This window comes from Tyto alba, unplaced genomic scaffold, assembly GCF_018691265.1.
Source record: "Tyto alba isolate M040663 unplaced genomic scaffold, T.alba_DEE_v4.0 Super-Scaffold_41, whole genome shotgun sequence".
NCBI lineage: Eukaryota > Metazoa > Chordata > Aves > Strigiformes > Tytonidae > Tyto > Tyto alba.
The window spans coordinates 19,768,108-19,785,697 of NW_024881317.1; the positions used below are offsets into that span (position 1 = coordinate 19,768,108).

At 37.5% G+C, this 17,590-nt stretch overlaps 1 protein-coding gene across 8 annotated transcripts in view; it reads right to left on the minus strand.

Moving 5' to 3' along the window:
- The window catches only part of HERC1 (HECT and RLD domain containing E3 ubiquitin protein ligase family member 1), a 104,157-nt gene that overhangs the window by 72,652 nt on the left and 13,915 nt on the right, over window positions 1-17,590 (minus strand). For all 8 annotated transcript variants that reach the window (XM_042803730.1, XM_042803726.1, XM_042803729.1 and 5 more), the window contains exons 2-8: window positions 10,576-11,531; window positions 9,264-9,359; window positions 8,757-8,951; window positions 5,853-6,164; window positions 5,086-5,182; window positions 3,316-3,459; window positions 1,785-1,912 (exon numbers count right to left, since the gene is read on the minus strand). In XM_042803730.1, the coding sequence (XP_042659664.1) occupies window positions 1,785-1,912; window positions 3,316-3,459; window positions 5,086-5,182; window positions 5,853-6,164; window positions 8,757-8,951; window positions 9,264-9,359; window positions 10,576-11,505 (1,902 nt within the window). In that variant the 5' untranslated portion in view covers window positions 11,506-11,531. The remainder of the gene's footprint in view (window positions 1-1,784; window positions 1,913-3,315; window positions 3,460-5,085; window positions 5,183-5,852; window positions 6,165-8,756; window positions 8,952-9,263; window positions 9,360-10,575; window positions 11,532-17,590) is intronic.

Consider the following 17,590-nt stretch of genomic DNA (forward strand, 5'->3'; position numbering starts at 1 on the left):
ATAATCTAAATTTCTTCCCCCCAACCACTCAGATCCTTGGTCACAGAGCACACCAGTGAGAAGGCTGCTGCACAAAAAGAAACTTCAACATTCCTACTCCATACTTTAAAAACCCATTGCCCTTGAATCAGTGGGGTGAGGGTGGGGGGGTCAGTTAGGTTACATGTGTAGAAATGCTTATTGTATTACAGATCATGCCGATAAAAGCCCTCGTTTACCACCTAAACATTTCTCTCCAAAATACCCTGAGATTTTCCAGATTAAAAATAAAACTTTCAGTTAAGCATGTATGCTGTAGAATACACATACATTTAAAAAAAACTATTAAATCACTTAACCACCTAAATTGGTTAATGAATTAAAAATTACAAGCATTTCACTGCTTTTTGCTTCCAGAAGGCACTCTGCTTCCTGTCGTGGTTTAGGCCTGGTCGGCAGCCAACCACCACGCAGAGGCTCTCTCTCCCTTCCCCTCCGGCAATGAGAAGGGACAGAGAGCCAGGCTTGGGGTTCAAGATAGGACTGGGATGGGGGAAAAATTCCCCTTTATGATCACGAGCAAAAGGCAGACTCATTAGGGGAAGAAAAAAAGAACATACATTTATTACAGACGCTAACAACACATAACAGAGTAGGACAGTGAGAAGCATTGCCACATCTTGAGAACACCTTCCCCCCACCCCTCCCTTCTTCCCAGGCTCAGCTCTGCTCCCAATATTTCTACCTCCTCCCCCAGTGGCCCAGGGGCAGGGAATGGGGGCTGCAGTCAGCGCTGCCACTTCCTTCATCTTTGGTGAGGAGAGTGTCCGGAACTTGTTCCCCCCTGGTCCATCGTGGTCCCCCTCTCACAGGAGACAGTCCTCCACAAACTTTCTCCGACATGAGTTCCTCCTATGGGCCGCAGCGTTCCCCACACTGCTCCGTCATGGGTCACCAACTTTCTCTGACTGGATTCCCTCCCACGGCTGCAGCCCTCCCCGAGCTGCTCCGGCGTGGGACTCCCCCGCATGCTGCAATCCTCCCAGTGCTGAATTACAGCAGCGGGGCTGCCTTTTCCCATGAGACCCCGGCCTTCTTCGGGCACAGAACCTTGATCAGGCAAGCAGAAGCCACAGGCCGTAAATCAATGTCTGCTCCACCGTAGATCTCCATGGGTGGCAGAGGGGGCCGCCCTGCTGTCTCCCCACAGGATACAGGGGGGTCTCTGCTCCGGCACACCTCCCCCCTCCTTTCTTCCTCCATTCCTCCACTGACCTTGGTGTTCATGCAGCTGCAGCAACTTCTCCTCACAAGTCCCACTGCATGTCACCACGTCCCTTCTTAAATACGTTATCGCAGAGGCGCAGCTGACTGGCTCAATTTCCCAAACAGAAGTGGAGCTGACGTGGAGCTGGGGGAGCTTTGAGAAGCTTCTCACAGGGGGCCGCCCCGATAGCCCCCTCCCCTGCCACCAAAAAAACTCCACCATTCGCTCAACCCAGGACACTTCCTGAACCCAATTTGATTTTGCACTGGTTATGTTTAATAACCTAAAACCAATTCATTTTCTGTGGCTAAGCAAGACTCTCGAAAAGGGTACTATCACATGACTCTTCAGCACATTTTCAATTACTCCAGCGCATTAGGATCTCAGTACTTCAGTCAATCTCTAATCAGGAACTTTACTGATATTTAAATACTAAATGAATATTTCCTCTACAGTAAAAACAATAAATGCTGAAATAACGAACCCACACCATCTTCACCAACTCTCATAATTTGAGTGAAAACTTGGTTTTGCCTACCTGCCCTGTTGATGTCAAGGCAAGTGAAGACTGGCTCCCAGCACAAACTTTTCGAATAAACATTCCTTGCAAGGCTTCTATAACTTTAGGTTTATATACTCTATTCGTGTCACCGTGACCAAGTTTGCCTACAAAAGGAAGACACAAGTGGAAGGCATTTTCAATATATAAACTACAACAGTTAGATGGACCTAAAAAGAATTCCTTTTGGATTTCCAAAAATGCCACAGTATATTTTAAAAATTGAAACATATGATGATTTTTATAAAACCTATTCTCTTTCAATTGCAGCAATTTCAGACTTCAGGAAACGTGTTTATTGTAGTGTATTTAAAAACTGTAATATTAATTCCCTATATCTACACTATTCTTTGCTTGCTGTTTAATTACTAAAGCCTTCCAAAGCACTAAACCTTTTCATATTTGGCAAAAAATTATTACTTTATCAAGTGACTTGAATAAAACCCGACTACTGTGCATTTTTTCCTAACAGCTGTGTGTATTTGTGTAACTATTACCATTTTTATTCCTTTATTCCTCCTTTAAGTTTCTCTTGAAAACAGCTATTCATGCCCACATCTTGACCATTTTCAATCAATGTCCTCAAAACCAAGGACTGTCACCAGATCATTTTAATGTGTGCAGAAAAACATTTCTCAAAAGGAAGGAGAAAAAACAAAATCAAATGCGAAATATATTACAAAGACTGATAATGTCTACAAAGATTACACTTTGATTACACATTACTAATATCCAAAAGCCCAACTGTTTGTAATGTTCTGAAACAGAAGAGCAAGCTCCAATACTTTATGAAGGTTAAGATGACTGTCCTGTTAAAAACTGATTTTTCAACTGAAATTGCAGAGACACACAGAGGAGAGTGAACAATTCTATATGTGCATGTCAGAGCTAGCTTTCGAATGAAATTCCAATTCCTCCCCAGTTCTACTAACCACCAATTTGATTAGGAGATTTCTGTAGTCTACATTTTCCTCTCTTCTCACACTAGGCTATGAAGCAATAATACAGCAATTTTAAACTGAGTTTTAATTTTTATCAAGCAGCATAATCAAATTTAGCCAAATACAATAATAACAGAAAATTAATGATTCCGTGTTTGACAAAGCACCTACTGGCAATGAAGGTTAGAGGCCGTTCATTTTTGAGATGGGAGATGTTTCTTCAAGAAGTAGTTTAAATGCAAAAGTTTCTAGTATGTGAATACAGCTATTGCCATATCAGATGAGTGAGTTCATTTGAAAGTTATCAGCAGAGCATTTGTTGCAGAATTGTTTGTGCATTCATTGAGCTTTCTACTCTGTGAAACCTCTCTTTCTTCTGATAATCCTTTCCTTTTTTAAAGTATAATCTTGCAGTTGAACTTCAAATACTGTACTTTTGTTTTTCTAAAATCCTTTTCTTGAACAGCTACAAAATGATGAAAAAAACCCAACAAACTGCAAGGAGTACTGAGGCTATCAAGTAGATGGAGTAAGATTAAAATCACTACCAGAACGTTAGTTTTACCTACCATTGTCTCCTCCTCCAAATGACCATACTGTTCTCCCATCTTTAGACAGAGCTATTGTGTGTGAACTGCCACAGGAAACCTCTCCTACATTGCTAATATCTTTTACTAATGTTGGAATGTTGCGGCTGTTGCTGTCACCATGACCTAAGAAAAAGTAAAGAAAAATACATTTTCTGTTAGTGAAGATTTAAATTCTATTTATGGTTTGTAATTTCAGTAAGATTTTGCAAAACCCATATACATTGTAATAGTCAAAAATTATAGTGTCTGCCCACTTTTTGGAAAGATTTGTAATAGGATTTGGAAGAGATCTGTAGTAAAGTTAACATTTAATTTTTACAAGACATACTCTAGAACACTTGTTCATACCTTACTGCTGCTAAATCACAGGACTATTTTCTACCTAGTTTAAAAGAAACACAAAGAATTACTAGTACAATTGCCTTCAACACTGGTTGATAAGGTATCTATACTTCCTAATACTGTTCAGGTAGCCTGAACTGCATGAGGAAGCTAAAATAAGAGCACACTCTTACTGCTGTCAATACACGCATGCATACCGCACAGACAAATAAAACCAGCAAACTAGTCAGTTTTAGACAGTCACATTTTCTAACTGGTCCTTTCTGCGGAAGCCCAACACATTACAGTATCACACACTTCATAATAAGCATGAGTTACATGTCTAATAAGCTACAGAAATTCTGCAGATACGGAAGAGAAGTGGTGAACAGAGGAAAGAACACTACGTGATATCCATAACTGATTGAACGTGAACAAGTTACTATGACCTAATTAAGTGCTACCTTTTAGATGCACACTGGAACTCACCACTGCATACTCCAAGCTCCCCAGAGCACATAAAACCCCCTCATTAACCTAGAACTCAATGAGAACATTTCCACAATCCCTCCAGAAACGTTAGGTTAAACTTCTAACCTAGTGTTCTTTACTTAACAACAGGGATAGGCTCAGCATTTCTACTGATTATCCTGAAAAAGTGTGGCAGTTTAAGTTGTAAAACACTGTCCACACTTTCTGCCCCTGTCAATTACTTGCTTTCACCCCTTCACCTGGTGATCATGACATTGAAAGCAAAGACAATAGAAAGTAACTAAAGCCCAACTTGAAGCTATTTTTTATGCAAAATCTGTTGGTTCAACCAAGCCTGCTTGAGAAGGGTGGTTTCATACTAGCCATACCAGCTGTACAGCAAAGGTGATGAAATAGACAAGTCAACTTTAAGCAAGTAGAAATACTGTGGGTTTCATTTCAGTTAAATTTAACTTTTTAGACATATTAAAATGACATTAAGCCATTCTAGCAAACTTAATGTCGTGTCCTTATTAGTATCACATTAGAAACAGACCCTTGATATTACTAGCCAGTTATGCATGACTGTTCAAAGAACCATCCTACCACCACTAGATCCTGTCTATCTAGAATTCCAGCTTATTAAAAATCTCTACAGTTTACATTTAAGTGGCAGTGGCAATCATATATAGTCTTATGACTGAAGGCAACTTTTCCTGAAAAGACAAAAAAAAAAAAAAAAAAAAAACAACAAAAAAACAACTTTGTAAAATTAACTGCACTAAAATATTTTAAGAGACTGTACTAGTTTTAACATATTCACCTGTATACATGCTCCCGTGTACATGTGTATGTGTATTTAGAGGGGAGAGTAACAGTACAAGGCAAATACAGGAATAGTACTATTACCAGATACAGTAATTCCTCCAAAAGCATCTCACGACATTTTAAAATTACCTAATCTTCCAAAGTCTCCTTCTCCCCACGTATATAGCTCTCCATCTTCTGTAACAGCAGCGCTATGTCTGTATCCAGCTGATACACATACAACAACCTACATTACATGCAAAAATAAAGATCAAGTTTTAACACAAACTGAATAGGTTATGAAAGTAAAGTTTCAAAAGCAGTCTACATAAATCAATTTGTTCACTCATGTGGAGCAAGTGTACAAATTAATCTTTGCACTCTTTTCTACTTAGTATTGAGTAAGTGGAAATTGGTATACAAAGAGCCAGGTTTATAATTAAAACTGGTCATGATTTATCAAGCAGATTTAACATAACAACATCTTAGTCTTACAGCAGCAAAAAAAAAGCATCAGTGGATGTTTAAAACAGTGGCCAAAACAGACAGGGAAGAGAATGCCTTGTAAAACAATACAAAGCCACTTTTCTAATGAAACCACTAAAAAATTGTATATAAAAAGTCCTTATGTTACAGCTAACAAAAGCAACCATCTTCTGGAATGTCACCACAGTTCAGCAAAAGCACATGAGCAAATTTTACTCTGAAGATTATGAGGTTTACTGGCAACACCATTGTCCAAATCACAGGCCTAAAGGCAACTATAAGTTTTAGTGCTTTGCTGAAAGAAGACCTAGATTCAAATAGAAGATTAACAAAAATACGGAACTTTTCATTGCAGTTTTATATATTTCAATTTTTACAAAACATCACAACTGAACAGAACAAAAATAGGTGTCCTACTATGCAAAACATACCTTTCCTTGCAGAGGACCCTGAATAAGTTTGGGATATTTCTGAGTTGAACTATTTCCATGTCCCAGTTTTCCATAGTCACCATCACCCCAGCTGAAGACTTCCCCTTCTGTTGTAAATGCTAAAGTGTGACCATCAGATCCTTTCGAAGATGATACTTTTTTAATAGACCTATGCGGCTCAAAAGTCAATTTTTTCAGTGTGGACTGATTATTGGAGTCACCCAGTCCTAGTCTCCCATAGCTGCCTTTACCACAGGCTCTAACAGAACCATCCGTAGAAATAACAAATGTACAATATTGTCCAGCTTCAATCTATAAACAAAAAGGTTAAAATAGTAAAAAAGAAAGATTAGATGAATGTAAAATTCACATCCAGGTCCAGGTCTAGAAATCTGTATTTTTAAACAGAATGTCAGATTTCTGTACATGAACCTTTCATATAACATAATGTAAAAATTAAGGGCAATGTGGAATTAAGCAAGTAGTAAAATTCAAATTGTTGAAAAATATTCTACGCATAAAACCATTTTCTTGAGGTTAATGATGTAAATAGCGATTAATCCAATTTACGTATTTGTATCTTTTCTACAGACCACAGAACTCGGACTGCCTCCAGATCTCCAACTCACGGATTGAAATGGACAATCTTCGAAGGTAACTCAATTTTTAAGATTAAAAAGACTAAGTAATAGCTTAATAAAGCACTGTAGGTTTTGATACATTTTAACCCGTACCAAGTGGTAAAATTACAGAAATATGCCAAATAATAAAAAACCACTACCATTTGAGACTATGCACTTTAAATACATAAACACCAAAGAAATAAGACCAAAAGTTTTTAAGAAAGTAAGAACTTGCCTCTACTGGAAAGTCAGTGCACAGCTGAAAAATGACCTAACAGCAAACTGTTGTGGCACAATTCCCCATCCCCCTTGCTGGGCCACTCAGTGCTCGGTGTGATTCCAGCCCCCTCCTGGGCCACATACCAACCTAGGGCGCTAGGGATTGCAAATGGCAGAGGACCAGAGCGTTAAGACACCCCGTTGTCATGCCTGGCTCCTGCTCTCTCTATCGCTTGGGAGTGATAACAACAGTCCATCATCTCCTGACAGCCTGATACATCTGTACCTGGGACATGGTTGAGGGAGGGCGATAACAGAACTGCACAACCAGCAAGTTCTGGGCCTGCACAACTGGTAGAAAACTCCAAAATATTTCATCACTCAAGTTGGGCCAGAATCGGTAAGTACATGTCAATGTCAGTTATCTTGCACCCTATAAATTGCAACCCCCAAGTGAAACCCTTCGAGCTCTCCTGGATCGCAGCAGGCCTGTGACCAGCATCACCAGCTGGGATACCTCTCAGGTATCAACTCCTCAAGGTACTGCCTGCCATAAAAGTCAATGAAGGGTCAGGGTGAAGTTGACCCCCTCGAGTCTCAATTTTTGCCTATTGAGGAATGCCAATGCACTGTGAGGATCTACTCTAAACTTGACAAGAGGGGAATTTTAACTATAGGCTAGCTTCTCTTTCATCCACACCTCTACCTATGGGTTGGAATACACACAGTTGTTTTCACAAGTGTGGGTGCATACATATTTCACTGGATCTAAATATTTCTGTCTTTGTACATCTTGTGTTTATGAATATACATATATAGATAGATGTAGGATACCTTACAGTAAGTTAGTGTGAATCTTGTAATTTTCAAATCTGTAGTTAAAGTTGCTATTTTAATCATAATGCACTTTACTGAATTATTTTGTAAATCCTTAAACAGGTTAATGATTAAGTGCTGCTAGTCACTAATAAATCTTTATTTGCTGCTAAATCATTACCATGTTATTATTTCCATCCGCAACACAAAGTAATTAACCCTGCAATAAGAATGTTAACACAACCTAAGTGCAAAGCAGGTTCAAATCTGAAGGATAAAGGCGCTGTGTGCCCACATCATAAACCAGCACAAAGCAGGCGGTAGACTGCACAGTGACAGCCCCATTCACTGTGAATTAACTTCTCCATATAGACAAATCCTACAAAGATCGTCAATGAAGGTTAAAGGAAAAATTCTTTATGCTAGTGGAAAAATCACATAAATATGTTGTATGGGTGTACACAGTACTATTTAAAGAGTAACCCAAGCATTCAGATTACTCATTCCACTCTCGCGTATTAGTGTTTTGTTTAAAAAGTTTTTTGAATGCTAAACTTGCTTTATGATGCCTGGTCCTACACTGACATAATAAAATACGTCAGTGACAGCAACAGAAACAATTTCAGAAAACATAGCTAAATTATCTAGTAACCAAAGAAATGCTTTTACTTAAAGCAATGCTGGAAAGACAATACAGTAACAGAAAAGCAAACTATTATATTCTGCATCACACATCAATAGACCTACTCAGTTACAATTGCAGAATCTGTGTCTGAGAGCAGACAGACAGTACTGTGTATTGACTTTCAGAAAACTAATAAAGGTTGCTGTGACAGCAGTTAGCCCTGTTTGGACTTTTAAACTAGGCAACCTTGGTGATAAAACCACCAATGAAAAAGAAGACTGAGTAGTTAAGATACCTTTTAAAAAAGTTGCCAAAAAAAACCCCACAGGCAAGCAAATTAGTCTCTGCAAACGCATTTCACAGCAAGTTAGATAATTCCTGATAATTCTTGTTACATGGATATTGATCTGCATGTGACATGAAAAATGAAACAGAATATCTTTTCCAGGCATCAATAAAAGTAGTGAGATACTTCCAGTAAAATGACTTACGTAATTAGTTCTGAGCATCACACCTTTACTACGACTTGACATGCAGAAACAAATTACTGTTTTCCAATTTCATACTAGAACTATGAAACTGTTATATGTTACATTATGTCCCACTATAAATGTCACTCACCGTCTGTGCATCAGAAAAACTCGGAGCAAGCTTGGGTTGAAGTATTTTCTCTTGAGTTCCTTCTACCAGTTGATGACTGCTGTTGCTACCCCAAACATACACTTCACAGGTCTCAGAAACAATGGGAGCATCACCTGTTTGAATGCTGTCAGGGCTGGCACATGTTCTTGAATAGTCTGATGCCATTCGACAAACCTATTACAATGAGAAATTTATTACACGATAGCATTCTCACTTCTTTGCATATAGTCATATGTTTAATGTAACTTTAATTCCCTTCAGTATGATTCTCTGCCTAAAACACAAATCATCCATCACCATAACATTAGCTTGCCCAAATTACTTTGTTTCTCTACATCTTCATTTTTCACCTTTTTTTGCCTCTCTCTTCTACTCCAGAATAGCTCAGCAGAGACTGGACCACAACCACATGCACACACCCATCAGACGCATGAGGGGGAAGTAAACTACGATTACCTTAAAGTCAACGTTTGTTTCAAGACATACCTCTTCAAATAAACACAGAGCAGCCTCGTAAAGAGAACATAAGCCATCAGATGTTCTAGTTGGCTCTCTCCATTGACTTCGATCAGCGGATGAACCCTACAATTTTTAAAATGTCATTATGAGAAAAATACTTCCACACAGCAACAGTGCACCTGCACATAATACATTAGGGATTTGTTCTTATAGTTAAGCAAAATTAAAAACTCTTTCGATAAGCATAAGTAAACAAGTAAACTACCTTTCTCCCCTGAACTGTGATATCTGGCTACACTTCAGGATAATAAGAATTGTGACAAGTGCTAAACATACTTATTTATTCATTTTTGTGACAATATCTGGGTCTAGACTTATTTTCTACTAATACTGCTTTGTTCTGAAATCCACGTCATTTGTGTTTAAAGTGATTATTATTTAAAAATGACTAATTATCATTACTTTTGTGTTTATATCTCTTCCATATTTTGGTCTCTGATTTTACATATAGTCCAAAACCAACAATAAATACAGCTACCATTCCATTCCATTCAGATCCTGCCACTGCCACCCTCTTCTCATGGTCGCAGTTCTTGAAATTTTTTAGTTTTTAAAATTTATGTTTATTAACAACCATTACAAGCCAGAGAGGAGAGAAAAGAATGATCATTTCAGGGGAAGAGTTGTTCTGTTTAGGTCTGAGCATATGAGGCAGAAGCTTGCCATAGCGTCTGACTTCATATTGTGCAATAATTTCATAGCTTAAAAAGAACATTCTTCTAAGACCAGAAATAAGCATTCAACGTACAAAGCAGTGTGCCAGACTTCCAAACAACTCAGCTCATCCTCTTATTGCATTATTTTCTGAGCAGTAGCAAAAATCTAAGCAGAAGTCCAGGTTAATTGGAGAACAGTAATGTCCAATATAAATAACTTTGAATAGGAAACAAGGCATATTGCAAAACTTTGAATTCTAAGCAAACTCAGCAAAGCAAGCTTTAAAAATAGTTCCATACTTTCTAACTTTTTTGCTATGAGCTTAAATGTAAAGTGCAAGTGGATCAAGTACATCCTTGATTCTTTTCCTGAAATTAGAGCATAACACCAGAAGTGACAACACAGGGATTGCTTTGCTGTTTCATCTTTACCCACGAGGAAATGGGTGGGCAGGGAGACAGAAATAGACAGTGGGTAACAAAGGAAAAAAAAAAAAAAACCACCACCCTTTCTTAACATATTAAGCAAACTATTCAGCAAACAGGAATTCAGAATTAATCTATCTGAAGTTAAGAATGCAACTACACTTGCAACATAGGAAAATCAAAGATGATATACCTACCAAAGATCGTCGCATTTGTGTTAATATACTCATAAAACAATCAAAGCTGATCATCCCTTCTGGACTTTGCAGCAGCTTGATTTTCTCCATGGTGTTTACTACAGCTGAGGCGCCTAAAGCCATTTCTATCCATTCAAGAAGGTATCGCAGGGAACCCCGTTGGGCAGCCAAACCAAGAAGCAATTCAGAAGCCAATCTACGACCTAAAGTGTCTGCCCCAGAGTTTGGAATTGTTACTCCTTTAAGAAAGGTTGTTACTTGTGATAAACAGTCCAACCCCATTGGTGGAATCTTGCTTTCATTTGCTAAAGATAAAGGTGGTAAAGAGCTCACGACTTCTATTGCAGTATGGATAACATCATTGCAAAGACTGAGGCCAGGTCCTGATGCAGGCATCATCCAACTTTGTCTTAGCAGTGCAAATAACAAGCTTAAACCAGTCCGAACTCCCATTTCTATGAGTGCATCTGTGCTTGATCTAGGACGTTCACTGACAGAATGCACATCTGTTGATCCAGAACTGCTTTCTGGTGAATGCTGCTGTTGTTTCACCTTACCCTTATCATGGTATTTATTAGAAAGTGCATAGAAGACACGCTGCAAAACAAGGAGCCGTTTTCGAAGAGCTCCAGCAAATGGAGAGTCTGAGCATACCATCTTTGCCAGTGCCAGCTGGCTGCTAAGAAGGGCATCCAAGTAGTGGTCCTGTTCATCACTAGATAGAGATTCCCGCTCAAAATCTGGTAACTGAGGTCCTTTGAGGCACAGAACCTGCTGGGGCAATGGCACTACTTCTTTATTGCTGACTAACTTAGCGTACAGGATAGAAACTCCCTCCCTTGTTGCAATAGATTCACTGTCTTCCGTGATCCAGGAGCTGTTCAGATGTTCAAGCCATTTCAGCTTCACAGGTGGGACCATAGCTGCCATGTTGGTTTACTCCTTTGCCATTAGTACTGAAGATGAAAAAAAAAAACAACAAAAAAACCCCCAACTGTAAATAGGTGTGCCATATTATCTACAGAATTTATTATTCACAGTAGGACAAATTCTAATAATCCTTTATGAAAGCAAGTAGCAAAAGATTAATCACCAAGAATTACCGAAGTTCCTCCATTTTACCCATGTAACTGCTACAACCTAATCTGAATTCAGATCAAATATTAACAGAGTAGTTTAAGAGTAGTATAAAAAAAAGGGCATTTTGCAGATTCATTTTTATCTTAATTTTAAAAAAGTAAGTACATGCATATGTGCAATTTCCGTAACATAATGTAAGAATTCTAGTGTAAGTCTGCATTTTCTAAATCCACATGCACAAAAAAAACCACACAAAGCAGATTAAATTCTGATACATTTCAATGAAAATACACTTAATATCCTCTAGAAAAAAATAATATTCTCTTTGCAGACAGCAAAAATTGAAGATGAAAACTTAAGAAAAATGCACAAGATGATTCACAGCTATGTACAAATGGAGTACCAGTGTAAACCTTCATTGTACAATAAACAAGACTACTAATTGAGTCCATAAAACTAAGGGCTTAACCTGTCAAATACATTTTTAAGTCCTGCTGTCACAAGCCACTCTTTCCCCTTTCTAAAATAAGCTCGAGATCCTTAAAATCAATGTCAGAATGTTAATTGGAAAACAGGACTGATTGCTTGACTACTAGAGCGGTACATTATAGAGGTCCTATTCATTCACTGAATAGGCTCTTCAGGGCCAAACAGACATTACAACTATTCCAAGTAAACTTACAGCATCAAAAATTAGGTATTACATTGATGTATAATGTGTGACTTGCAATGTATTCAAAGGTTTTAGGATAGATTTTTAAGGAAAGAAGCACTAACAATATGGAGATAAAGAGATCTTAATAACACAACAACACTGGTTTACCAGGAAAGCTCAAACTGGTTGCCAAACCAACCTGACAGCTTACAGCATACTTCCCAATCAAAGACATCAATGAATTTGATAGATTTTTTTTTCCTGACGATTTTAGGAAAAAAACCCAGCACATTATGAATCATGACACTTTTACGTGGATTCAACCTCAGTGGAATATGATGATGAAACCGCTACAAAATTCCTGGAAATCTTATGGTTAAATGGGATTCCTCGCCACATACCACAAAGCTTTTTTTTGGCTAGCACTAGTTACTGGAATATACCTCTCTTCTGACTTTTACTCTGCCTGAATTCAATTCAATTTATTTAGCTGAACGGAAAGATCCCTTTTTCCCTTGTTATTTCTTTGAGAGACACAGTAGGGCCTGAGATCTACACAGGTTGTTTAAAAACTCAGTTACAAACTCCATGTACAAATCTTGAATGCTTTGATATTAAAACACAACTTGGTTTAAGGAAAAGTAGTTTCAAGGTTTACTAGATGGGATTGCATTTTTTCTTCACCGTTTTAAAATTCAAAACCTAAAATAAATCAACAGATAGAGAAGTTACACTTCAATTACAGATTATCAGACCTCTTTGAAATTTACTCTGAGTGCATCAACTTTCAAACTGAACATACCAACAACTCCTCTTTGATTATTTTCAAAAGGGAGAATACAGTGTTGGAAAAGCAGATTATTTTCTCTACATAGCCCTTCTTTGAGGACAACACATCATGGGTGTATGGCATGGACATTACAGCAAATGCACACACGGCCTTGTAGTTTCCCAGTGCTCAGTCACTGCAAACCTCTTACCATATTACTCAAAATGAAAGTGTAAGCTATTAAAAAAAAAAAAAATATCAGAAGGGCATCTTGTATATTCAAAAGCGTGTAGTAATACTTAGACAAATGATGCTGTAATAAACCACCTCCAAAAATTAAGGTGGTGTAAGTTTACAAAGAACTGTATGTTAGAAAGGCAACACTTGGAGGTAAAATGCGGAAGAAGTCAAGTTTGGTTTTATTTAAGTTTTGAGAGATCTTCTCTATCTTCAAACCAACTATGTACTATTTTGATAATTAAGCTGGTAAAACAATGACAACACAAAGTGCAGAGGCACCTCTATCGCTGTAGATGAGTATGTCGCATGGGAAGAAGGTGGGGGTAGGTGAGAAGTATAAGATCAACAGCTTGAAATTTGATAGTAAAATATGCAAGCTCATACAATTATGGAATAAAAAGTTCTCCCATAAGTAGAGAATCTGTTATTTGAAGATTCAAAAGTACAGGAATCTAGTAAATCACAGAAAGATGAGTCATCATGAAAGAAAATACAATTCTGGGTAGCATTAACAAGAATTTCCAAAATGGTTAGGGAAGGTTAGGTGAGGGAAGCATTTTTACACAGTTTTTTAAAATACTAATCAATCAGATCAACCATCTGGATTTCTGCCACCTATATCCTGAACTCATTGAAGATTGACACTGGATCATGCAGAGAAAAAGATTATTCCTCTAATCTACCCTAACAGAGAATCTAGCCTAAAGATAAGACTAAAGGTGTGGGTTTTCAATATGGCAAATCAAAATAAATACATAATAAAAATGAAATAAAATCTGGTCTATAAACACAATAGAGAAAAAAGGAGGGGGAGTGGTTAAGTAAGCAAAAGGAGGAGATGAGTGTAAGAACAAATAGGTATGAAACAAATCACAAATTAATTTAAACTGAAAAACTCAGAAGCTTGTTCCTAGTTAAATTCTGCAATGAGTTTGTCACAGAAATAGCAAACTCTTTTGAAGTGGAGTACACTGAGTTCTCATATACAACACAGAATTTTTCTAGTGTCATGTTGTCATTCTACCAGGAAAACAATTATTTCAGGCTAACAAAAAGATCTTCCCTGAAGAGATTTCAGTCACAAAAGTAAATCTTAAGTAATATGCAGCAGGAACACAAAGAGAAATTTGTTCCAATTTTGCAATACATAGAGACATAAAGTAAATTAATTGTTTTAAAAATTTATTTAGAAAGTGCCTACAGCTGTCTTAGTGACTGCTCTCTCACACGCAGATGAGGATGTATGGGGGAAGACTGTTCCACATCAGTGCAGCAATGTATGGCACTTCTTTGTCATGACAGACATCTCACCATAACTCACTTCTTCCAAGTACTACAGAATTGTATTCTGATGTTAGTAACCACAGTTTTCATTTACCTGGTTACTATTTTAAAAGTACACATGAACAGCATTTATTTAACAGCCAAGGTAATTCAAGATTTAGATCTGAGGCACTAAAAAGGTACAGAATTGATAAGCACATCATAGCATTATGAGGATTTATATCTGCATTGAATTATACAATGGGTGACCCAGACCTCATGTTCTGGTATTTTATAAAGATAAAGGAGGTTAATCTAATGGGATAGCTTTTCTGACAAAAACATAAACTGCTGAACAGTCCACATCTCTCCTATAAAACAAGAAATTCCAAAAACCAAAAACCAATGAAATACAACTGACAGTACTCTCCCAAGAACACAGGAATGACTAGAACTCCTATACTGTGCATATTGTTTAACGCTCAGAAATGGATTGTGTTGATACTCTTCAAAAAATGTTTCTAACCAAAACCATACTTATATGCCATTGGTACCCAAAGGCAGGCTGGTGCAGAGACCAGTGTTTGCCTGATCTAGAAGTGTTGGCCTGTGTGAGACTCATCTGATACAAGCAAAGCTTGGATGGCAATAGCTTCTTAGAAGGGCTTATTAGCTCAAGCACAGAACCATGTTGATACAGTCATGCTGTTTCTACAGGATCCAAACTAGTTCATGTATCTTGATCAGCATGTGTCATAAAACTTTTCAGCCCATTTCTTCTTGTTTTTTTCTTTCATCTTGCAATTTCAGGCTGTTCTGTCAACACTTAAGACTAAAAAAAACCAGAACACAATATGGGTTTGAAATACGTACCTTTTGGGATATCCAGCTACTTAAAATTAAGTGAGGGCTTCATTGGCAGATCCTATTCACAGTTCTGGATCAGAACCTTGTCACAAGCAGGAGAAATCTAAAGAGCGTAAGTGCAATGTGCATTTTGTATTTCTGTGTCCTACAGATTTCAAAGACCATTTAACTTTAATGTCTTACTATTTGTATTGTTTGCTTGCAATCTAGCAGCATTTTAGTATTTCACTGCTTTCCAATTGGATTTAGGACACTTTTTTACTGACTTCAATATCTGTATTCCAATAAAATATTTTTTATTCTGTAGCTTGCTTAGTATTTTCACTCTCGTAAACACAGTATTTTCAGTAGAGAGCTTTGTACTCAACAGCAAAAACATAAACCACAAAAAATACATGCATGCAAAATAAAGTCATGAAAATCAACAACGTTTCTTAGTTACCATTTATACAATGTTCAAGTACTACAAAAGTAAAAGCCTTGATAATGTCATTTAAAAACCTAATGCCAAAACAAACAGCGAGTTTAAAAAACTTCTCAGATACAAGAACTCAGGCTGATCACAACTATCTGAGCCCAAGGTTCTTCTAAGTCTGAGAAATATTTTTTAAATTTATAAATTAAAAAAATTAAAAATTAATAAAATTTCTCCTGAAGAGACCGCCAAGTTATTAATTTTAATGCTGGTAGCATTTAGAACTCCCATTTCTTCAAGAGTATTCTTGGTGTCAGCTGTAAATTTTGTCAAGTTAACTTATGGCTTAATATACAAGGAGACTTCTTCAAAGCAGAAGAGTGTTTTCAAACTGCTTTTTTAAAAAGAACTGTTGCTTAAAGTAACCCACAAATGCTTTACCCTCCTACTGTACAAAGCAGATTTGACTCCTGTTTTACAATCACTGACCATGGGTTACATAGGTTCTGAATGACCAGTTTCTATTCTTTGATCCTTTAAGTTCTAATGTATTACAGTTTCACCAAAAAGTAATAAAATATTCTGAATGAGAGGTTTGTGTCCTTTCATAGTCTGAGTTCTACTTGATCACATTTAAAATGAAATCTCGGGGGGGGGCAGGGATGGGGGGTGGAAGGAATCCCTCTGCCATCTAGTGAGAGGATGTGCTTACTACAGCTGTAATGCCTTGCAGTGCTAAAGATAACATGTAATGCAACTTTGTTCTGTCTTTATATTTCACACTTTAAAAAAAAATAATAAAAATCAGAACTGTTTTAGAGCTCTTCTGCCAATATATCCACTAAAAAAGCACATTCTGCACTATCAAGCACCTGCTTTTATACCAGCCAAATTGTCTCTAGAATAGATCAAAAGTTTTATTTGAGCCTCAAGTGAGCTTTGCGCAAGTAACTTCAGTTGTATTACAGCAGACAAAATCCTTACACCTCTATCAAACAAAAACTGGAGCCACAACTGTTAACCACCATTCAGAGGCAGTGAGCATTCTTTGCATTTCATACTAGACACACCTTCTGTTTACTCACACTGCAATACACACACACACACACACAGATCAGCCTCGAGTGCCACAGACAGGAATTATTACATCCAGGACCATGTTCACAAAGAAAAGGCAACATTTCTCATTTGTCAGGAAGGATTTGCTAACTATGGTTTGATCTGAACTGCAACTGTAAGGCCAGTTAATGCAAACTTCCAAACTCTTGTCTTCAGTGACAAAGTTAGCACCTTCTCAAGAGGCAACACATGGGGATCTAGCTACATTAAGAAGTTCCTTGAGTAAAGACTCATTCATTTGCTTTATGTTATGCTTACATCAGCTGTTCTTCATTTAGAAATTTTAAAACTTGCTCACACACCTCAAAGGTGCAAATACTTCTCCCTTTCCTGATAACTGACAGATTTTATCTCTTCCCTTTGTATGTATCTCTACAGAGACAGAAGCTTCAATCCGAGCTCCCAGTAGTGACCTACTCTCCTACTTCAATTTTCAAAAGAAATATGTTAGTCTATCCTGAAAATAACATTTGGTTTGATGTGACAGGTAGGAGTCTTTAACCTGACATGCTGATGACAACAAGCTGATTTGATAAAATCCTGAAAACGATCTCTGAATACAAGCGTAAATTGTCTCTGTGCGGAATACAAGTGTAGTGACTACATA